The sequence below is a fragment of the Chiloscyllium punctatum genome, chromosome 12 (assembly GCF_047496795.1).
Source record: "Chiloscyllium punctatum isolate Juve2018m chromosome 12, sChiPun1.3, whole genome shotgun sequence".
NCBI classification, from domain to species: Eukaryota; Metazoa; Chordata; class Chondrichthyes; order Orectolobiformes; family Hemiscylliidae; genus Chiloscyllium; species Chiloscyllium punctatum.
Genome location: NC_092750.1, coordinates 37,615,639 through 37,640,658, shown reverse-complemented (window position 1 = coordinate 37,640,658; position 25,020 = coordinate 37,615,639). Strand labels below are relative to the sequence as shown.

The 25,020-nt window shown below is 40.8% G+C and overlaps 1 protein-coding gene across 4 annotated transcripts in view; it reads right to left on the bottom strand.

Annotated features, from left to right (window-relative positions):
* pxk (PX domain containing serine/threonine kinase) overlaps positions 1–25,020 on the bottom strand; it is a 65,302-nt gene that overhangs the window by 4,281 nt on the left and 36,001 nt on the right. For all 4 annotated transcript variants that reach the window (XR_011962037.1, XM_072582402.1, XM_072582401.1 and 1 more), the window contains 5 exons: positions 22,757–22,805; positions 11,660–11,737; positions 9,501–9,587; positions 8,411–8,486; positions 5,210–5,266 (listed from right to left, as the gene is read on the bottom strand). Coding sequence is in view for 3 of the 4 variants with exons in the window: in XM_072582402.1 (XP_072438503.1) it covers positions 5,210–5,266; positions 8,411–8,486; positions 9,501–9,587; positions 11,660–11,737; positions 22,757–22,805 (347 nt within the window). In the remaining variant the exon portion in view is untranslated. The remainder of the gene's footprint in view (positions 1–5,209; positions 5,267–8,410; positions 8,487–9,500; positions 9,588–11,659; positions 11,738–22,756; positions 22,806–25,020) is intronic.

Genomic DNA, 25,020 nt, shown 5'->3' with positions numbered 1-25,020 from the left:
TGGACTGCAGCAGTAAAGAAAGCAGGTCACCACCATCTTGCCAAGGGCAACTAGGGCTAGGCAATAAATGCTGGTACAACCAGCAATGACCACATCCCATGGATGAATTTTTAAAAACTCTAGATCAAGCAACATCTGTGCTGTAAGACAGAGTTAATGTTTAATTTTGATAACCTTTCATTCTGGAAATGTCTGTTAACCAGAACCACTTTCTTCTACGGCCTAATCTGCTGAGTATTGCCAGTATTTTGTTTTTAGTCCCAATAACTAATGTTGCCTGCAAGAAGAAAAAATGAAGAAAAACAGGCGAGAAAAGGACAAATAAAGCATGGGTACACAAAACAAAACAGCAGAAATTCTCATAAATAATACCCAGTCACAGTTCTCCACAGCACTGCCATAACCATAGCTCGAGAGCTTCAAAATTAACAGCCAAGAATATCTTCCCTTCCTAGCTTAACAACACTGCTTCCCCAGCTCTGTGTGCTATAACACTCCCTCAAAACAAAGTAGACTTAGATATAGAATACGGTAATTGAAACAAAATGATTGATTGACAGGAAGTCAATTTAGCAGAATCTAAACATATTTCATTTATACAGCACAGATTAAATATAAAAAATGATTAGGTTGCAGAAACCAATGGTCAGAACATAGCCTAATAATGAACTGTTATAACCCAAGAAAAATAAGTTGAATGATAAATTATAGAACACCTCTTATTTTTAATACTGCATACAGAGGTCCCTTGCAATTTAGTGATGAAATAACCAATAGAAAGGAAAAGCATTTAGAACAGGGAGGAAAAGGAAGCTTTTTTGTTTTTTACACTGTTTACAATTTGTTGCTGTCAGATTTTCGGAAGTTTAGGTTTGCTGAACGATTACATAAAGCCAAATCTTTTGCCATTAAAAACAAAAATATTGGACCGAAAATGTAACTGTACCATACAACTATACAATTATAGTGATTTCAGTATGACTTTGCGAAATCCAGAAAACTCAAAAGACTACACTAATGCCTGAACATTAATAATGTGGGAGTGTGACTATTAAATTTAATGGTTTGAGCACATAAACAAAACATTAAAATTCCTCAATGGCATACAACATAAACATTTCACTTATAGGTAACAAATCTTTCAGTGAGCAATAACAGAGTATCCACAAATAAAAATAAATGATGAACTGTATTTTCAGAATATATTGGGCAACATGGTAGACTTGTGCTTTGTAAAGTAGGTCAGTACATGAGTTCACAGCATTTTCTACACACAGCACATTACCTTATTAAAGCTCTGTCATAAACAGATGGTAAACCAAGTAGTGCATCCGTGGCTATTCTCAACAAATGAATTTAAATAGAACCTTTCAGACACAAAAATAATCCCAAAGTGATTCAAGAATGTGTAATCACAAAACTGGATCCTAAAATTTGGGGGTGGTGGAGGGATCATGAAAAAGCTGAGTCAAAAATGTAGATTTTAGTGAAAAGAGAAGCGAAGGTGTTTAAAGTTGAACAGAATACGGAGATTGTGAAACGCCAGCTTCAAAAGTCACTAGGGATTTGGAGGAATCATGAGCAAAGTTACATGTTTTATGGCAGAGCTGAAGGTTTGCTTTAGTCATAGAGATTTACTCTTCCCAAACCTGACAGTAGACAGGCAATTGAGAGGTTGAGAGACACGTGAAAACTGAGTGTCAGTGCATATGTAGAAGCTGACCCATCTACAAATAGCATTCTGCCTTCAGTTATGACAAGGAGGAAGAGAATGTTCCAAAGTTAGATCCTTTGGTTAACCACAAAAATAGAAGATGGAAGTGGGATGAGCAGACATTTCTGAAAATATCCAATCAAAACTGGAGAATGTGTGGAACCAAGTATTCACAGAACAACTGCACTGGTCAGTGAAGAGGAGCCATCAAAAGACCAGACTGCAGAGGTCAAGGAGGAATAATGCAGCACAATCTCAGAATATATCATCGGTGAGTTTGATTAGGGCCATTTCAAGCAAAAGCAGAAGAGAAATTCAAATACAATGTGGGAAAATGAACACAGATTTGCGATGTGCAATATGTTTAAGGATCTGAAAGAAAACAGAACAAAATGGAGTTGTCATTGAGCTCCATTAAAGATAGTTTCCTCGATATATCTTTGTCACTCCAACAATAACAATGGAGTTACTTCAATGCCTGCTACTGGCATGGCACAGGGTTGCTATCAATTAACTGGTTATAATTTAAGGTTCAAAGGTCAAAGCCAAAAGGTGACTTTTTTTAAACTTTATGTAATATGATGGCCGATCACGTTAATTTGATTAGGCATAATTGTATCAAAATTGACCTGTAGAAATGACTTGGGAGAATTTGTACTTGGTTTCCAATTGCCATGTTGAAATACTACGCCTAAATATCAAAGGGTGCAACAACTAATTCAGTAACTACTTAACACCGCATAATGTCTGTGTATAAAGTGCAAAGTTTCTAGAGACGGGAAGGAATGCAAAATGTTGTAAAGTAAAAACCGTAGCTTTTATGCTGCTTTTGCAAGAGTGTAGGTCTGGCTTAATAGTGGTATCAATTGCAGTTAAGAAATGATTATCTGGTGTACTTGTCAATTTAACAATGTAAAGCGACCATTAGTGAACTGGACCTGTCAGACAATGTAAAGAAACTTGCCTGGATTAGTGCAGCGCCAACAACACTCAAGAAGCCTGATGGCATTCAGGACATGACAACTCACTCGACTGGCACCCCATCTACAACTTTCAACAGTCAATCCTTCCATCACCAATGCAGAGTGGCACCAATACATACCACATGCAAGATGCATTACAGCAACTCAAGGCTCCTTTGATCGCACATCTCAAACGCACAACCTTTGTTGTGTAGATGTATGGGAATACTTCTGTCTGCAACTCACAAACCATTTTCATTTGGAAGTATGTTGCTGTTTCTTTGACCCTCCCTATACTGGATCAGCATCCTGCAGAACCCTAGCAGTACTAGGGTTATATAAACATTACATTAACTGCAGCAGTTCAAGGTGGTGGTTCAATACCAATTTTTCAAGAGCACTTAGAAATGGGCAAAAAATGCTGGCTTTGACCAGCTATGAAAAAAATAAAAGAACCTTCATTTGTTATTTAATAATGTATTCATACTAATATAGTGATGTAGTAATAAATGAAGGCATTACCTCAGTTTGAGAAAAATTAATACATTTACAAATGTTGAAATTGCTGTTTTAGTGTTTCCCAAAGAGCTGCATAAAAGCACTAGGCTTTCCTTCATGTATCTTGATTTGATAATTTTCAGTTTCAAAATGTTTGTACAACTGAATAACTCTGCTTTTTAAAGAAACTTGGACAACAGAATATTAATTAGAAATAAAACAGAAATGCTAGAGAAACTCAGGAGGTCTGGCAGTATCTGTGGAGAGAAAACAAACTCAATGTTGTGACTCTTTTTCAGAATAATGCTATTTCACTCCACTGAACACTGAAAAATATTTGCAAAGTAGGTGTGTGTTTGAATACGGCAGAAGTGACCTCCTTCAAATTGTTAAATTTGTGGATATATCCTAAGTTCATCAATGAGAATGCAGTGCTGAGTTCAAACATTTTAAAAAGATTTTCCCTTCCCTCCAAATATAGGAAAATAAGATATCTACTCAGCCTTTCAAACACATTGAGCCATTCAATTAGATTATGGCTAACCTATATTTTTACACCATTTATCTATCTTCATCTCATATCTCTTAGTGCCCTTACCAAAATTAAGTCATTCAATCTCAGCCCATAAAATTTAAATTTACCCACATCTCCAAGCTTTCAGGGAACGAGATTTTAACTCACCTCGCTCAAGCAAACGTTTGCTGATTTCACCAGAGGAAGTAATTTCTCGTATTTGAATATCATGTTAATTTTAAATACCTCAATTAGATCACTCCTCAATTCTTCTAAATTAAAAATTATGTCAACCAAGAGTGCTTTAAGCTCTTTTTATCCTTGCAAAATTATACTGTACCAATTCAAACACAAAACTAATTAATAGTGGATAAAAAAAACTTATATATTACATAAAGATATGAAACAATATGAGACAAAGAACATGAATGAGCACCAGAACCCAAATCCTTAAAATCAGTGGCTGGCCTTCCTAGATATTCTCTAATCAACCTATTCAGAGACGTATTATTCACTTCTGGCTTGTGTGGAACTTGAACCTGGGCCTCCTGGCTAAGAGGCATGGACCACTGCACCACAACAGATCAATGGCTGACCTCCTAAAAATGTTGCTTGGTGTTTAGGAAGACAATCATTGCCCTATTGATTGAGTGACAATTTAAGTCCACTATGTGGAATGGGTGCATTCCATATGATGATAAGGTAAATTCGTAGTTGTTCCCTAGTTACTCCTGAAAGCAAACATAAAAAAAGTACTTTTCTTCTTTATTAATGCCAATTCTAAACATCTCAAATATGTGTTTAAATTATAGAGTCACATAGCACAGAAACCAACCAACTCTTCAGTCCAACTCATCTGTGCCAATCAGGTTTCCAAAGTGAACGGATTCCATTTGCCTGTATTTGGCCAAGATCCCTCTAAACCTTTTTTGTTCATGTCCCTGTCCAAATGCCTTTTACAAGTTGTAACTGTACCTACATCTACTACTTCCTCTGGCAACTCATTGCATATAAGGTCCACCCTGTGTGAAATTATTACAATATCTGCGGAATTGTTTTCCACGGTTTCAGTTACCCGCAATTTACCACGGCTCGAACATGTTATAGAAAACCTTCCCGAACCAGGGACCAGGGGGCTGCCGGGAAGGTAAATTTCCACATTTAAATTAATGTGTTCACTCCTATCCATGTTTTTGGACTTATGCGGTAGGTTTGGAAACATATTCCCCCGCAGGTACGCAGGGGACTACTGTACTCAGTTAGTTGCACAATTAGAATTAATTTCATTAATATGCTTACATAAGCCTTAGGCGGGGAACCTCCAATATAATCTGATAATGGCAAACCTTGATAAAACATTTTAACACTAATTGTCATAATATCGTTAGATGAATTAATGATTCTGAGCTTGGATTTTTAAAGAATAAGTTAGTAATTTGCTAAATACGTTATTCTAAAATAAGACAACTGTTAATAACACAATTACAGATCATTTTCATGTTAAGAAACACTTGTACCTACCAGTTGATGGAGGAGTAGGAGAAGATGGTGATGTTAAAGGAGAACTAGCACCAGAGCCTGAAGAGAAAATTATAAATTGAAAAGGAATGAACACTCAAATTTTATTTATTCAATACTGACAAATAAATATTTTGTTTTAAAATGCTGAAAGAACTACCAAAGTGGTCATCAGCCCAATGTTTCCTTAAATGTCATAGGCATTCCTTCCCATGTTCTACAATGCTACAAATTAATAGACATGCTCAAATTGGTCTGGGGATAAAACACAATTTTCAACTAAGTGTCCTTTGTAGTTCATTTGTAGCGTGTTCATTGCATTGACTAGGCTGGATTCTGTACAACTCACAGATGAAATACTGGATCTCAAATTGACTGAAGCTTATAAAATCCATGGAACCCACTGAAATCTTTTGGCTCAGTGATGAAAAAGTCCTACTAAGAGTTTTTTTTCATTCCCAACAGCAAACAGAACAAAAGCTTTATTTGATTGTTGATGCTTGCTTAATAGTGTGATCAGATGACTTGCTTGAGATCAGCACCATACAACCTTCATTTGCCACCACGTGGCTACACATTGACTTCTGGGCAATAGGTAATCTGCAAAAATAAAGGTGAACAGTAGCAGCTTGTTTTCCTCATTTTTCTTGACTCTGCCTTTCAAAATATGGTTATTGATTATAGCTTTTGTGTAAATATGTAAAATTATGGACTTTGAATAAAAACTAAATTTACAGTTTTAAGTAGGTTTAGTCTTTTAAGGCATGGCACAACAGCACAGCAGTTAGCACTTCTGCCTCACAGCGTCAAGGATCTGGGATCAATTCCAGTCCTGGTGACTACCTGTGAGGAGACTCACGGTCTCCCCGTGTCTGTGTGGGTTTCTACCAGTGCTCGTTTCCTCCCCCAGTCCAAAGATGTGCAGATTAGGTGGACTGGCTGTGCTCAAATAGTCATAGTGTCCAGGGATGTGCAGGCTAAGTAGATCAGCCATGGGAAACGTGGGGTTATGGGTATAGAATGGAGGGGGGTGGAAGTTCCTCAGAGGGTCAATGCACTATAGGAATAGGTCCTGCACTATAGGAATTATATGATTCTATATTCCCCTTAAAATTAATCATTTTAAAAGATGTAATGAAGAAAAATGTATGAACAACCTTCAGAGGATGCCATCTTTCAGATTAGGTGTTAAAACAAAGCCCCGGGTCTCTCAGGTAGACATCAAAGGCCGCTCAGAACTATTTTGAAGAGCAGACGAATTATGACTACATCCTATAGCTCAATGAATATAAATTATCTGGTCATCGTCAGATTGCTGTTTGGGGTGTTTTATCTGCCCAAATGGGGGCACACAACAGTGATCACACTTTAAAATTACTTCACTTTCTGAACTCCAAGTCTCCACAGAAATGAAAGTCTATTTTCCCCTTTCTTTAAATTCATAAAACATTAAAAATACTTACATTTTACTGAATTAAACCTTGGTACTTTTCACACGACAACTGGCAAATGAAGGAGTAGGCCATTCGACGCTTTGAGCTTGCTCAACCATTCAGTACAATCCTGACGGATTATCCAATTCACTACCCTGTATCCACCTTCTTCCCATTCCATTTAAGCCCTTTAACCCCAAGACCTATATCCAACTCCTTGAAAACATTCAATGTTTTAACCTGAACTATTTTCTGTGGCAGAGAATTCCATTGGCTCGGTGAAGAAATTCCTCCTCATCTCAGTCCTAAATGGCCTACTGCATATCCTTAAACTTTTGACCTTTTTAGAGTGTAGGTTTGCTCGCTGAGCTGTAGGTTTGATATCTAGACGTTTCATTACCTGGCTAGGTATCATCATCAGTGGTGACCTCCAAGTGAAGCTTCACTTGGAGGTCGCCATTGATGATGTTACCTAGCCAGGTAATAAAACGTCTGGATATCAAACCTACAGCTCAGCGTGCAAACCTACACCCTAAACCTCAACCTGAGCTACAAAGCTTCACAAATTTTGACCTTTTGTTTATGGACTCCCTATCCTTCCTGCATTTACCCTGTCTAGTCCTGTTAGAATTTTATAGGTTTCTGTGGGATCTTCCCTCATTCATCTACCTTCCAGTGAATACAGTCCTAACCAGTTTCTCTTCATAGGTCAGCCCTGTCATCTCAAGAATCAGTCAGGTAAACTTTCACTGCACTCTCTCCATAGCCAGAATATCCTTCCTCAGATAAGGAGACCAACACAGCGCACACCAAGACCTTGTACTATTTTTTTTCCTTATTCATTCTTGGGATGTGGGTGTCACTGGCTCTGCCAGTCTTTTTGCTGAGCCTTTTTGCCCTGGAGGTGGTGGTGGTGATGAGCTGTTTTCTTGAATTGTTGCAGACAATGTGCTGTAGGTAGACTGACAATGCAGTTAGGGAGAGAATTCCAGGATTTTGACCCAGCAACACTGCTGGAACTGAGATATATTTCCAAATCAATTAGAGGAAATCATCTTTGCTCATGTATTTGAATCCTTTCACTGTGAAGGTCAATATATCATGTGCCTTCATCATCAGCTGCACCCACACCTTGAGTAACTGATGTCATTCAGATAATAATCTGCCTTTCTGTTTTTGCTACCCAAGTGAATAACCTCACACTTACATACATTATACTTTGCCTGCCATAAGTTTGCCCACTCACTCAACTTGTACAATTCACACTGAAGCATCTCTGCATCCATCCCACAGTTCACCCTCCCACCTTGCTTTGTGTCACCAGCAAACCTAGAGATATTACATTTACTTTCCTCACCTAAATCATTAGAATGTGCTTTGAATAGCTGGGGTACAAGTATTGATCCCTGCACTATCTCTCTAGTCACTGGCGTCTCGAAAAAAAAACACCCATTCATTCCTTCTCAGTTTTCTGTTTGCCATAACGTTCCCCATCCATTTTATTATTCTGTCCCCAATCCTCTGCCTTTAAGTTACATTCTTTTTCAATTAGGTTAGTGTGGGCAGCATCCATTGAGAATGAGTTGTACTGTACAAAACTTTGACATTTAAATAAAACCAATATATTCAGTAGCTCCATTTGAACATTAACCTAAGACTTTATTGAATAATTGCCCAGAAATTTTAACTATTAAAAATAACTTCAAAACACATATCATTCACTGAACTTGAATTAATTGCTAGATGTATTTTCAAATTACAAAAAACATACCAGAGTTCACATTGTTTGAGTTGCTGCTTTTAGCTGAGATGTCCACTTCATTTTCAGTTACAGACTGCTTTGATTTCTGCTCATAAGAAAAAGCATATTTTATTTTAAAAGACTGAGAAACACTATGAAATACAACTATACCATACTTTGGTCATGCAATCAGAGAAACAGCAAAATTCAGTGTATCGTGCAATGCTCATTAAAAATGAACATGCAATAAAGCAGATAAAAGTATAAAATATAGATAGCTGCAAATTAATTCAGAAAAGCTAAAGGACAAGTAAAATAATGTAACTAGACCTCTCTTGAATCAATTTTTGTTACCTTGGCTTGCTACAATAAAAGAACAGAAGAGTTTTATTATTTTAAGAAACAAAGCCACAGTTTTATAGAGTTATTCGGACTAAAATTGAATATTAATTTAAAAATATGAACAAAATTAAATATCATCTTTACTAAAGAAAGGCATCCTATCATTGCATTGTTTTTCTAGTACATCTCTTAGCAAGCAGTTCAGTTTGAATGATTGTTAGTAAAGGCAGTGTTTCATAGGAATGCCATCTAGGAGTGCGACATCACTGTTTAGTGCAGAAGCACCTCCCTTCCAGTCAGAAGAGTAGTCTACTTGGCCAGCTTTCTGGTGTTCTGTAAAGTGGTACCTGCTGAGTTCCAGGCCAGGGAGCCTTGATACTGCTAGTGTTACCTTCCTAATGCCCAAGTCGAACCTGGAGCCAATATCTCTCACCCCAAGCACGAGGAAACTGCCCGGTTGAACAGCAGCACTACGTGATCTCTTCTGCACTCTCCCCATCCCCCCATACCCTGAACTTTGACCACAGTAGGGCCATCTGCACATGCCTCAACTGGTATGATATTATGATGCAGGGAATGTAGTGGCAGCAGCCACACAGGCAGAGATTCATTCTGAATCAGGGACATCTGTTGCCAGTTACTGACATCACCGTCACCATCTGTGCATGCAACCATTTTCACAGCCATCTTAACTTGTGTGCTAATCATTTCATTTATTAAAATTTTAGAATAAATGTTAAAACAATAATGTTTTAAAATCTTTTTAACTTTAATTTACCTTTCTTGCCAAAGTCTTCCTCCTCTTCTTCTCTTCCTCTGATCCATGATGAGATTGTGCCCGTGTCAGCCTCTTATACCGATGAAGCTTTTGGAAAAGAAACAAGTTGAAGTGATGATTCCTGGCAGCATGAGAAAATGTACAAGATATGTTCTAACTATTCTACTAGTTTGTGGTGATATACTTGACTTTCTGCTTATCAGTGGTAAAGTAGGAAAGATTTTTGCCCTGCTTTCACAGGGTACTGGTGCCATTGTATTGCGTGTGGCTAAGGTACCAACTCACTTCAACCTTGCCACCATTTTGGGCCTTCTGCCAGTGATTTCTGCATTATCTAAATCAGGTCAGGTCCTCATTAACCTATGCATATCTGGGTCCTCAGACACAAATAGGATCCTGAGGGAGCTATGTGAAGTATTGTACAAGTATCTGCCATAAATTCTCTACTCCAGAAAACCTGGTGAATAGAAAAGGATTATTAGAAGGCAAGGTTAAAATTATTTCATTGGGCACAGGAGAAGTACTCCTCCGGTATCCACAAGATCAACGTGATCCTCTATAATCTATAACCAATCTCACCTTCCTATTGGTTGGGTCAGCTTATGAAATGCCTACATATGTGCAGAATCAGACCTAGAAATCTGCAACAGTACATGTTTTTGAAACACGCAAGACTCAGTCCTTAAAATGCAACAGGCCTCTCAGCAAAAGGCCCGCTCTTAAAATAAAAAAGATCGGGTGGTTTTCTTGTCAGTCAACCTGTTCAGACATGTTATGACACACTTTTACAGCAGGTGGGACTTGAATATGAACTTTCTGGCCTAAAGGTAGGGACACGGTCACTGCGCTGCCAGAGGCCCTGAGCAGCCATCTGATGATTGACATTTTTTCCACATTTAGACAGAACACTCATCATTTAAAGCATACAGAAGTAGTTACAATTCAGAAAATAGAAATCTAACTTCTTCTGCATTATTCAATCACTTCTTCATTTCTCATTTCAGAGAGTGATGCTTACTAACTTACTGTGTCACAGGTGCTCGTCAACCATTTGTTTTGCATAAATTCAGATAAAGAAAGATGACAGGCTTTTCAATTGTGGTGAAACAATCCTAATCCGACCTCCAACGTGTCAATGTGCACTTTCCAATGGTGTTCAAGACAACTGTATTCAAACATTCAAGACTACGTGCCTGAACTGATTTTTTTTTTCCCTTCATGATCCAAGGACAGGCAGAGTAGACTAGATTAGATTAGATTCCCTATAGTGTTGGAAACAGGCCCTTCGGTCCAACAAGTCCACATAAACTCTCCAGAGAGTAACCTGCCCAGACCCATTTCCCTCTTACTAATGCACCTAACACAATGGGCAACTTAGTGTGGCCAATTCACCTGACCTGCACATCTTTGGATTGTGAGAGGAAAAAGTTTAAGCACTTTGCACATATAGTTTTGCCACATTGGTTTATAATATTAATTCCACAGAAGTTTTCTATTTAGTCAGCAGTAAATGAGAGTGCTTTAATAAAAAACAAATGAGAAATTTCAATAACCCGCAGAAATCCTCGATGTTGTAGCTCTAACATACAGCCAAACCTGCACTGAAACATCAAGTATAATCAGGAATATTTTGCACTCTAATCACATACTAGATATGTTTGAAATAAAGGAATGCTGATCTTGATTTCACTTTAGATTTGGATTGTAAAGTCAAATATTCGTGAGGCTGCCACAAACTGCATGATATAAATATCAGATTACCTCTACCTCAGGAAATCTGTTACGTGAAGTTTTAGTTAGATGAACCATCTTAGCACATGGACTGACTCAGAGAGAAACCTCTGATGTCACTTACAGTCTAAACATGCAACAAACTCCTCACCTCGTCATATACAACTCAGGCAAAAGCCAAGCACATCACTGACAACATGTTAACCGCAGCCAAAAAAAGCTGAAAATAGCAGACTGAATGCAGACAGAGCTAAGACATTTCTACACTTCTCTACATTATCAATAACAACACCATGTTCCAAGAGAGAAATGCACTTTGAATCCAAAATGATATTTACTCTTCCAGAATGGCATCATCTTAGACATTTTCAATTTCTAGACATGTTACAGACTTAATACTGTAGTCTGGGTTGTTTTATTCAACTCACAGCTCTTTGTTCTTGATTTAGCTTGTTCTCCATGCATTCTTTTGCTGTTTTTAAAGCTTCCTTCAGTTTTGTAGGGATCTGCCACAAAAATAATTCCAAATGTTAGACACTAGTCCATTTCTTTTTGCAGCTTTCTACATGTATAAATAGTATTTAAACTGCTTTCCATGGGAAGAAATAGCTATTTCCTCAAAATTAGAAAAGTTATTCATTTGTGTAATGTTTTGTAAATCATTAACAACCAAATCAGAAAATTTTTAGAAACTCCATTTGCCTGGCATGTTTTCACGTTTTCAAAAAATCAAAAGCATATGAAGAGGTTTTTGCTATTCATTCATTTGAAACTTTCATAATGGCTGGCCAGTGCATCAACTCTGTCCATCTCCCTGAAAACAAAAGATGCTGGAGATCACAACAGATCACACACCATCCATGGAGAGAAAGCAAACATTTTCAGTCTAGATGACTCTTATAGAGTCATAGAGATGTACAGCACGGAAACAGACCCTTCGGTCCAATCCGAGCATGCTGACCAGATATCCCAACCCAATCTAGTCCCTCCTGCCAGCACCTGGCCCATATCCCTCCAAACCCTTCCTATTCATATACCCAGGAGAATCGATGTTTCGGGCATAAGCCCTTCTTCAGGAATGAGCCCTCATTCCTGAAGAAGGGCTTATGCCCGAAACGTCGATTTTCCTGCTCCTCGGATGCTGCCTGGCCTGCTGCACTTTTCCAGCAACACACTTTTCAACTCTGGTCTCCAGCATTTGCAGTCCTTACTTTCTCCTATTCATATACCCATCCAAACGCCTCTTAAATGTTGCAATTGTACCAACCTTCACCAATTCCTCTGGCAGCTCATTCCATATATGTACCATCCTTTGTGTGAAAAAGTTGCCCCTGAGGTCTCTTTCATATCTTTCCCCTCTCACCCTAAACCAATGCCCTCTAGTTCTGGACTCCCCGACCCCAGGGAAAAGACTTTTGCCTATTTACCCTATCCATGCCCCTCAATTTTGTAAACCTCTATAAGGTCACCCCTCAACCTCTGATGCTCCAGGGAATACAGTCCCAGCCTGTTCAGCCTCTCCCGATAGCTCAAATCCTCCAACCCTGGCAACATTCTTGTAAATCTTTTCTGAACCCTTTCAAGTTGCACAACATATTTCCGATAGAAAGGAGACCAGAATTGCACGCAATATTCCAACAGTGGCCTAACCAATGTCCTGTACAGCCGCAACATGACCTCCCAACTCCTGTAGGAGAAAGTGAGGACCACAGATGCTGGAGATCAGAGCTGAAAATGTGTTGCTGGAAAAGTGCAGCAGGTCAGGCAGCATCCAAGGAACAGGAGAATCGACGTTTCGGGCATCAGCCCTTCTTCAGGAATGAGGAAAGTGTGTCCAGCAGGCTAAGATAAAAGGTAGGGAAGAAGGACTTGGGGGAGGGGCGTTGGAAATGTGATAGGTGGAAGGAGGTCAAGGTGAGGGTGATAGGCCGGAGTGGGGGTGGGGGCGGAGAGGTCAGGAAGAAGATTGCAGGTTAGGAAGGCGGTGCGGAGTTCGAGAGATTTGACTGAGACAAGGTGGGGGGGGAGGGGAAATGAGGAAACTGGAGAAATCTGAGTTCATCCCTTGTGGTTGGAGGGTTCCTAGGCGGAAGATGAAGCGCTCTTCTTCCAACTGTCGTGTTGCTATGGTCTGGCGATGGAGGAGTCCAAGGACCTGCATGTCCTTGGTGGAGTGGGAGGGGGAGTTGAAGCGTTGAGCCACGGGGTGGTTGGTCCGGGTGTCCCAGAGGTGTTCTCTGAAACTTTCCGCAAGTAGGCGGCCTGTCTCCCCAATATAGAGGAGGCCACATCGGGTGCAGCGGATGCAAGAAATGATGTATTCAATACTCTGACCAATCAAGGAAAGCATACCAAACACCTTCTTCACTATCTACCTGCGACTCCACTTTCAAGGAGCTATGAACCTGCACTCCAAGGTCTCTTCATCAGAGCTGATGTGGAATGTGGAGGGGACATCATTTATGCAATAGTGATGGTGGGTGGAAACAGAGAAGTGCACTGGGGGAGAAAGGGTGCTAATAGTGCAGATTAAGTGATCAGAATGCGAGAATGGCAAAACAATGGTGTGTCTAACTGCCAGACTGGAAAGAAAAGACAGTCCCACTAGGATGGGGGCAAGGGAATGTAACAAGTAAAGCTAAAAGGGAAGAAATGGGAGTGAGTTTACAATTTGAAGGTGTTGAATTAACGTTAAGTCCAGAAGGTTGTAAAGTGTCTGAAGATGAGATGTTGCGATTCACTAGAACATTGCAGCATGCCGATGATAGACAAGTGGGCATGTGAGCAGGACGGTGGTAAATTAACCGGCTACAGGAAGGTTGAGGCAAAGTGGTTACCCAGTCTACATTTGGTTTCTCCAGTGTAGAGTAGGGTACACTGGGTGCTGTGCATACACAAGATCGATGTGCCCACCATTGTTCCTTATTGCTCAATAGCCTTATCTCAAAAAAAAGTATCAATTTCAGTCTTGAAAATTTCAACTGATTTTGTATCCACAGTCATTTGCAACTGGGGTGGGGAGTTATGTTTTTACTGTGGCCCAGGGGGAATTGTATGTCCCACATTTCCACTATTACTTGTTTAGAACTAGTGCTTACTTATCAAATGGATCTGAACATTGGGAAAGATTGCTAACAATGCTCGAGAAAGATATTTTAAACTTGTGTAGGTCGGGGTCTTGTGTATTAAAATATGCAGCTTCTAGCACATGTAAACATGCCACACTGCAAGCCCAACTGACTGGCCTAAATTTGTAGACAACAAAAACACATCATGCAGTGTGCCTTTTTCAAATCAATGATGATGGTCATTGCTGGTACATTTCTCAGGGCAATGCTCTCACCAATCAAATCAACCTGCCTGTTATAAAATGTAAACAGTGCTTGGTAGTCAACTGTCAATCGTCATTTGGTACAGTATATTACAAAGAACGAAGAAACTTTACAGCCCAGGAACAGGCCCTTTGGCCCTCCAAGCCTGAGCTGACCCAAATCAGCTGTCTAAACCTGTCGCCCAATTCCTAAGCATCTGTATCCCTCTACTCTCTACCTACCTATGCATCTGTCCAGACGCATCTTAAATGAATCTACCGCGCCTACCTCCACTACCTCTGCTGGCAATGCATTCCAGACACTCACCACCCTCTGTGTGAAGTACTTACCGCGTGTATCCCCAGATCTCTCTGCCCATCAACTTTTCCCAAGGCTCTTTCATTCATTGTATAATTCACTCTCGAATTAGTTTTGCCGAAATGCATCACCTCACATTTGTCTGGATTGAAAACCATCTGCCACTTTTCCGCCAAACTCTCCAGTCTATCTATATCCTCCTGTATTCTCTGACAGTCCCTTATGCTTTCCGTTACTCTACCAATCTTCATGTCATCTGCAAACCTGATCATATAAACAGTGCCCTCTTCCAGATCATTTATGTATATTACAAACAACAGTGGCCCCAACACTGATCCCTGTGGAACACCTTTCTCCATTTTGAGAAACTCCCTTCAACTACTACTGTCTCCTGCTGCTCAACCAGCTCTTTATCCACCTAGCAAGAACACCCTGCACACCGTGTGACTTCACTTTCTCCATTAGTCTACAATGGGGAACCTTATCAAACGCCTTATTAAAGTCCATGTATATGACGTCAACAGCCCTTCCTTCATCTATCAACTTGGTCACTTCCTTGAAGAACTCTATTAAGTTGGTAAGGCACGATCTCCCCCCGCACAAAACCATGTTGCTTATCACTGATAAGCCCATTCTTTTCTAAACATAAATAGATCCTATTCCTCAGTACCTTCTCCAGCAACTTTCCCACCACGGATGTCAGACTCACTGGTCTGTAGTTACCTGGAATATCCCCACTACCCTTCTTGTACAGGGGGACAACATGAGCAACCGTCCAGTCCTCTGGCACCTCACCTGTATTTAAGGATGCCACAAAGGTATCTGTCAGGACCCCAGCTATTTCCTCTCTCGCCTCCCTCAGCAACCTGGGATAGATCCCATCCAGTCCTGGGGATTTGTCCACCTTAATAACCTCTAGCCTACCCAACACATCTTCCCTACTTATGTAAACGTGCTCCAGACTAATCAAACTTCTATCGCTAATCTCAAGATTCATCATGTTCCTCTCCTCAGTGAACACTGATGCAATGTAATCATTCAGAATCTCACCCATTCGCTCAGGTTCGACACACAGACTTCCTTCGTTATCCTTTAGTGGACCAATCCTTTCCCTAGTTCCCGGCTTGCTTCTTCTATAAGAATAAAATGCTTTGGGATTCTCCTTAATTCTACTCGCTAAAGTTATTTCATGGCCCCTTTTCCTCAATTAAGACTTGTCCTACTCTTCCGATATTCCTCCAGGGCCTGTTCTATTCTTAGCTGCCTGGACCTTATGTACGCTTCCCTTTTCCTTTTGGCTAGTCGTACAATTTCTCCTATCATCCAGAGTTCACAAATCTTGCCCTTCCTATCCTTTGCCTTCAACGGAACATGCTTATCCTGCACTATCTCTGAAAGCCTCCCACATCTTAAATGTCGACTTCCCTTCAAATAGCTGTGTCCAATCCACATTTCCGAGCTCCTGCCTAATTTTGAGACAATTGTCCTTGACCCAGTTTAGTACTCTTCCCTTAGGACCACTCTCATCTTTGTCTACGTATTCTAAAACTTACAGAATTGTGGTCACTGTTCTCAAAGAAATCCCCCACCATAACCTCTACCACCTGTCCTGGCTCATTCCCCAGTACCAGGTCCAATATGACCCCTTTGCTCATCGGACTATTGACATATTGCTGTAGAAAACTCTACCAGACGCTTCTTACAAATTCTACCCCATCCAGACCTCTGACGCTAAGTGTACCCCAGTCAATATTGGGAAAATTAAAATCTCCCATCACCACTACCCTATTGCCTCTACATTTTTCCATTATCTGTTTACCTATTTGTTCTTCTACCTCATGCTCACTGTTGGGAGGCCTGTAATATAGCCCCAACAATGTAATTGCATCCTTATTTCTCAGCTCCACCCATAATGCCTCACTACCCAAGATCTCCATGGTGAGCTCCTTTAGCACAGCCGTGATATCATCCCTGACCAGCAATGCAACTCCCCCCCCCCCCCACCTCCTACCTTTTACTTCCCTCCCTGTCCTGTCAGAAGCGTCTATATCCTGGAACATTTAGTTGCCAATCATCATGCCCTTCCTTCAACCAAGTCTCTGTGATTGCAATAATGCCATACTCCCAGGCACCAATCCAAGACCTAAATTTATCTGCCTTACACACTATACTCCTTGCATTAAAGTAGCTGCATTTCAGGCCAACAGATTTTTGCGCTCATCTTCTCTCTGCCGACTCTGTGGTCAGCAAAGTTGTGGAAAGAATTCTGAGGGATAGGATTTATGACTATTTGGCAAAGCATAGTGTGATTAAAGGCAGTCAGCATGGCTTTGTGAGGGGCAGGTCATGCCTCACAAATCTTACTGAGTTCTTTGAGGAGGTGTCAAGACAGGTCGACAACGGTCAAGCAATGGATGTGGTGTATATGGATTTCAGCACGGCATTTGATAGGGTTCTCCATGGTAGGCTCATTCATAAAGTCATTGGCTATCTGGATTCAGAATTGGCTGGCTAACAGATGGCAGAGAGTGGTTGTAGTTGGAAAGTATTCTGCCTGGAAGACAGTGTTGAGTGAGGCCCTGCAGGGCTCTGTTCTTGGGCCTCTGCTCTTTGTAGTTTTTATAAATTACTTGGATGAGGAGGTCGAGGGGTGGGATAGTAAATTTGCAGATGACACAAAGGTTAGAGGTGTTGTTGATAGTATAGAGGGTTACTGCAGGCTGCAGCGCGACAATGACAGGATGCAGAGCTGGGCTGAGAAATGGCAGATGGAGTTCAACCTGGATAAATGTGAAGTGATGCATTTTGGAAGATTGAACTCGAATGCTGAATATAGGATTAAAGACAGGATTCTTGGTAGTGTGGAGGAACAGAGGGATCTGGGTGTGCAAGTACATAGATCCCTCAAAGTTGCCACCCAAGTGGATAGGGTTGTTAAGAAAGCATATGGTATTTTGGCTTTCATTAACAGGTGTATAGAGTTTAAGAGCCGCGAGGTTTTGCTGCAGCTCTACAAGTCCCTCGTGAGACCACACTTGGAATATTGTGTCCAGTTCTGGTCACCCTACTATAGGAAAGATACAGAGGCTTTGGAGAGGGTGCAAAGAAGGTTTACCAGGATGCTGTCTGGACTGGAGGGCTTGCCTTATGAAGAGAGGTTGAATAAGCTCGGACTTTTCTCTCTGAAGAGGAGGAAGAAGAGAGGAGACCTGATCAAGGTGTACAAAATAATGAGAGGAATAGATAGAGTCAATAGCCAGAGACTTTTTCCCAGGGCAGGGTTGATTGGTACGAGAAGTCATAGTTTGAAGATATTAGGAGGAAGGTATAAAGGAGACATCAGAGGAAGGTTCTTTACACAGAGAGTTGTGAATGCATGGAATGCGTTGCCAGCTGTGGTGGTGGAACATTGGGGACATTTAAGCGACTGCTGGACATGCACATGGATAGCAGTGAGTCGAGGGGTGCGTAGATTAAGATACTATATTTTGCATTAGGATTAAGTCTCGGCACAACATCGTGGACCTAAAGGCCTGTTCTGTGCTGTACCTTTCTATGTTCTATGTTCTACTCTTCCCTTTACTAATGCTATGTTCATAATTCTTACAGTCTCCAGTCTCCATGTCGCAGCCTACTTCTCTTCTGGTTCTCAGCCCCCTGCCACATTAGTTTAAAACCTCCCCAACAGCAAAAACTCCCCCAAGGACATTGGTTCCAGTCTGGTTCAGATGTAGACCGTCATACAGCAAATAAACAGACCCCTTGGCCCAACTCATACCAACATTACTTCCTAAACTGAACTAGCCCCATTTGCCTGTTTTTGCCCACATCCCTCTAAATCTTCTGTACTTGTCCAAACGCCTTCTAAATGTTGTAACTACATTCGCTTTTACCACTTCCTCTGACAGCTTGTTCCTTATATGCACAGCCCTCCGTGTGAAAACGTTACCCCTCAGGTCCCTTCCCTTCTCACCTTAATCCTATACTCTCTAGTTTTGGACTCCCCTACCCTGGGGAAAAGGCCTTGGCTATTTACCTTATCTACACTCCTCATGATTTTATAAACCTCGGTAAAGGTCACCCCTCAGTCTTCTAAGCTCCAAGCAAAAACGTTCCAGCCTATCCAGCCTCTTTTTATAACACAAACCTCCAGTATTGGTAACATCCGCAAAAATCTTTTTTGCACGCTCTCCAATTTAATAACATTCTTCCTACAGCAGGGCAACCAGAATTGTATGCAGTACTCCAAATGTGGCCTTACCCAAGTCTTATACTGCCATAACACGACATCCCAATCTCTGCTTCAATGCTCTGACCAATGAAGGCAAACATATCAAACATCTCCTTCACCAGCTGTCTACCTATGACTCCACTTTCAAGGAATTATGAACCTGCACCTCTAGGTGTTTCTGTTTGACAACACTCCCAAAGGCCCTACTGTTGTAACTGTGTAAGTCTTGCCCTGGTTTGTCTTATCAAAAGTGCAACATCTCGCATTTATCTAAAATGAACTTTATCTGCCATTCCTCGACCCACTGGCCTAGTTGATAAAGATCTCGTCATCTTAGATAACCTTTTTCACTGTCCACTATACCACCAATCTTGGTGTCATCCACAAACTTACGGACCATGCCTCCTATATTCACATCCAAATAGTTTATATAAATGACAAATAACAGTGGACCTAGTAATGATCCTTAGAACACACCTCTGGTCGCAGGCCTCCAGTCGGAATAACAACCTTCTACTACCATCCTCTGTCTCCAACTATCAAGTCAACTCTTGTATCCAATTGGCTAGTTCCTCCTGGATCCCATGTGATCTAACCGAACTAATCAGTTTATCATGCTAAACCTTGCCAAAAGGCTTGCTGAAGTCCGCATAGACAAGGTCTACCATTCTGCCTTCATTTATCTTTTTGGTCACCTCTTCAAAAAAAACTCCATCAAATTTGTGAGACACGATTTCCCATGCACAAAGCCATGCTGACTATCCTCAATTAGTCCTTGCCTTTCTATATGCTTGTAGATCCTGTCTCTCAGAATCCTCTCTGACATTTTATCCACCACTCTGTAGAGTCATACAGTATGGAAACAGACTCTTCAGCCCAATTATTCCATGGCAAACATGTTCCCAAACTAAATTAGTCCCACTTAATGCATTTGGCCCATATCCCTCTAAACCTTTCATGTACTTATCCAAATGTTGTAATTGTGTCTGCAACCACCATTTGCTCTGGCAATTAATTCCACGCACAAACCATTCTCTATGTAAAAAGGTTGCCCCTCAAGTCCATTTTAAAATTTTTCTTCTCTCACCTTAAAAAAATGCCCCCTAGCTTTGAACACCCTCACCCTGGGGAAAATGCCATGCTATTCATTTTATCCGTGCCCATCATGATTTTATAATCCTCTATAAAGGTCACCGCTCAACCTCCTACATTGCAGTGAGAAAAAGTCCCAGTCTATCCAATCTATTATTATAGGTCAAACCCTTTATTCCCAACAACATCCCTTTCTGGACCGTCTCCAGTTTAATAATATTCTTTCTAAAGCAGGGTAATCAGAACTGCACACAGTACTCCAGAAATTCCCTGGCTTTTCCTTGCAGCCGTTCTTAAGTAAAGGCACAGCATTAGCCAACTGCTAGGCTTCAGACACCTCACCTGGGGCAGTCAATATCTTTGTTAGGGGCCCTGCAATTTCTTCCTTAACTTCCAACAATGTCCTGGCATACACTTGATCAGATCCAGGGGCCTTATCCACCTTTATATGTTTTAAGACCTCCAGCACATCCTCTTCTGTAATGTGGACTCTTCTCAAGAAATCACTATTTGTTTCCTTGAGATCCCTCGCTTCCATGTCTTTCTCCACAGTAAATATGAAACAAAATCTTCGTTTAGGACCTCATCCATGTCCTGTGGTCCCACACATAGATGGCCCCATTGATTTCTAACAGACCATATTCTCTTCCTAGTTATTCTTTTGCCGTTAATATACAAGTAGAATCTCTTTGGATTCTCCTTAAATTTGCCAAAGCTATCGCATGCCCCTTTTTGCCCTCTTGATTTCCCTCTTAATTGTAATCCTACACCCACTTTAGTCTTCAAGGGATTCACTTGATATCAGCTGTCTATACCTGACATATGCCTCCCTCTTTGTCTTGACCAGAGCATCAAGATCTCTAGTCATCCAGTATTCCCTATCCTACCAGACCTGTCCTTCACACTAACCAAGCACCAAGTAGGCTACCAGTGGCGTTAATGCATTGAATGGTCAAACTACTGAGTTTATGACAGATGGAGAAAAGCAGTTCATAGGCCACTAATTTACCTTTGACTTCAGGGTAGAAGAATCACGTTTTCAGGTCTGAACAGAGTTTAGACCCACCACAAAAGAAATTTAGTTTGTGAAGCCTTCAAACTGAGATTTTGTCGAGAAGCTTGCAAGTTGCCAGAACAGAAGAGAGGTTAGACTACAAGATTAGAAAGGTTTCATACCAGTAGGAAGAAACTGTAAAACTGCTTCAACAGTCCCAAGAAGGGAACGGTAATAAAAAGTCTTTTAAAATAAGAAATTAAGGAGTTGAGTTAGCAGTGATATTTCTCTGGAATTGAGCATTTGTGAAAGGATATTAGTAGGAAAAGACTGAATCTTTGATTTCATGATTTATGTTAAGAACTTTCTAAAATGTCTTATATATAGCTTTTTTTTTCTCTTCTTCCATATAATAACCTGGTCGCCTTTAGTTAAACAACATTTTCAGTCATATATATATTCAGTATGTAATTTACCATGGTAAGCAATTGAATAAATTAAAGTTTGAGTTATCAAGCCAGGTTTCATTCTGGGATCTGAATTGTTCAGTATTACCATCAACTGGGATCTTAACAGTATGAACCATCAAGAGAGAAACCAATCATAACAAATCTAACATTCAATTGTAACATTGCCATTGTTGAATCTCCTATCAATATCCTGGTAGTTACCATTGATCAGAAACTGAACTAGACCAGGCAAATAAATATTATGGCCACAAGAGAACATCCAAGGCTAGGAATTCTGTGGTGAGTGAGTCACCACCTGTCTCCTCATTGCCTGCCTACCATCTAAAAGGCACGTCAGGTGTGTGATAGAATACTCTCCATTTGCTCAGAAGAATGCAGGTCCCACATCGGAATAGTTTGACACCATCCAGAGTTGAGTAGTCCATTTGCTTGGCACCCCATCCAATATTCATTCCCTCCACCACCAATGCACAGTAGCAGAGTGTGTGCCATCTACAAGATGCACTGCTGTAGCTCAACAAAGATCCTCCAACCAGCACTTTCCAAATCTATCACCTCTAGCAGCTACAAGGAGAAGGGCAGCAGATGCCTGGGAACACTATCACCTTCAGGTTCTCCTCCAAGCCACTCAACGACCTGACTTGGAACAATATCACTGTTCCTTCACTGCCAGCCAGTGCATCAAAATCCTGGAACTCCCATCCTAACAGTTCCTCTAACTCAAGGGCAGCTTATCACCAACTTCACCAGGATAATTAGGGACTGACAATAAATATTAGCCGAGCCAGTAACACATATGATGAATGAATGAATGAAGAAAACAGAAAAGGCTGATACATTCCCCTGTTCTGAAATTAAAGATTTTTTTTTAAATTATGAAACAATCTGACATACAAATAGGGATGAGTTTTTTTTTCTTTTACACATGGGGAGACAAAATCCACGAAGTAAGACATCACTGAAAAAATGGCAACAGGAAATTAGGAGGAAAGCTCTTTACCCAATGAGTGACACAAATATGGAATATGTGATCTCAGTAAAAAAAATTAAGCTGTTTGCTTATAAATCTTAAGCACACACCACTTCAGTAAAGTGTACAAAAGCCTTACCTTAAATTGGGGTTTTTCAGTATTAAGCAGCACAACATCATTGAATAACCTGAAAGGTGACAAGGAAATAATCATTAAAACATTAAAATCATTAAATCTTTTAAAATGACCTATTTGTTCGCTTTTTATTGGAGGTTTGGCACCAATAGGCAATAGGTGCAGTAGTAGGCCATTCTGCCCTTCGAGCCTGCACCACCATTCATTATGATCATGGCTGATCATCCTTAATCAGTATCCTGTTCCTGCCTTACCTCCATAACCCTTGATTCCACTATCCTTGAGAGATCTATCCAACTCTTTCTTAAATGAATCCAGAGACTGGGCCTCCACTGCCCTCTGGGGCAGAGCATTCCACACAGCCACCACTCTCTGGGTGAAGAAGTTTCTCCTCATCTCTGTCCTAAATGGTCTACCCCGTATTTTTAAGCTGTGTCCTCTGGTTTGGCACTCACCCATCAGCGGAAACATGTTTCCTGCCTCCAGAGTGTCCAATCCTTTAATAATCTTATATGTCTCAATCATATCCCCTCTCAGTCTTCTAAACTCAAGGGTATACAAGCCCAGTCGCTCCAGTCTTTCAGCATAAGGTAATCCCGCCATTCCAGGAATTGACCTCGTGAACCTACGCTGCACTCCCTCAATAGCCAGAATGTCTTTCCTCAAATTTGGAGACCAGAACTGCACACAGTACTCCAAGTGTGGTCTCACCAGGGCCCTGTACAGCTGCAGAAGAACCTCTTTGCTCCTATACTCAATCCCTCTTATTATGAAGGCCAGCATGCTATTAGCCTTCTTCACTACCTGCTGTACCTGCATGCTTACCTTCATTGACTGGTGTACAAGAACACCCAGATCTCTCCGTACTGCCCCTTTACCTAAATTGATTCCATTTAGGTAGTAATCTGCCTTCCTGTTCTTGCCACCAAAGTGGATAACCATACATTTATCCACATTAAACTGCATCTGCCATGCATCTGACCACTCACCTAACTTGTCCAGGTCACCCTGTAATCTCCTAACATCCTCATCACATTTCACCCTGCCACCCAGCTTAGTATCATCAGCAAATATGCTAATGTTATCACTAATACCATCTTCTTTATCATTAACATATATTGTAAAAAGCTGCGGTCCCAGTACTGATCCCTGTGGTACCCCACTGGTCACTGCCTGCCATTCTGAAATGAAATCCCCCACCCAAATGGACTACTCAACTCTGGATGGTGTCAAACTATTCAAGTTAGTACTTTGCCCCCAATACCATGCACCCTAATTTTGCTCACTAACCTCCTATGTGGGACTTTATCAAAAGCTTTCTGAAAGTCCAGGTACACTACATTTACTGGATCTCCCTTGCCCATCTTCAGAGTTACATCCTCAAAAAATTCCAGAAGATTAGTCAAGCATGATTTCCCCTTCATAAATCCATGCTGACTCTGACCTATCCTGTTACTACTATCCAGATGTGTTGTAATTTCATCCTTTATAATACTCCAACATCTTTCCCACCACTGAGGTCAGACTAACAGGTCTATAATTTCCTGCTTTCTCTCTCCCACCTTTCTTAAAAAGTGGTATAACATTAGCCACCCTCCAATCCGCAGGAACTGATCCCGAATCTATCGAACTCTGGAAAATAATCACCAACGCATCCACGATTTCTCGAGCCACCTCCTTCAGTACCCTGGGGTGTAGACCATCAGGCCCCAGGGACTTATCAACCTTCAGACCTAACAGTCTCTCCAACACCAATTCCTGGCAAATATAAATTCCCTTCAGTTCAGGTCATTCAGCCACTGGTACCTCAGGGAGATTGCTTGTGTCTTCCCCAGTGAACACAGATCTGAAGTACCAATTCAATTCTTCTGCCATTTCTTTGTTCCCTGTAATATATTCACCTGTTTCTGTCTTCAAGGGCCCAATTTTAGTCTTAACCATTTTTTTTGCCTTTCACATACCTAAAAAAACTTTTACTATCCTCCTTTATATTATTGGCCAGTTTACCTTCGTACCTCATTTTTTCTCTGCGTATTTCCTTCTTAGTAATCCTCTGTTGTTCTTTAAAAGCTTCCCAGTCCTCCGTTTTCCCACTTATCTTTGCTATGTTATACTTTTTCTCGTTTAACTTTATATGTTTCTTAACATCCTTCGTCAGCCACGGCCACCTATGCCTCCTCCTAAGATCTTTCTTCCTTTTTGGAATGAACTGATCCTGCAACTTCTGCATTATACACAGAAATATCGGCCATTGTTCCTCCACTGTC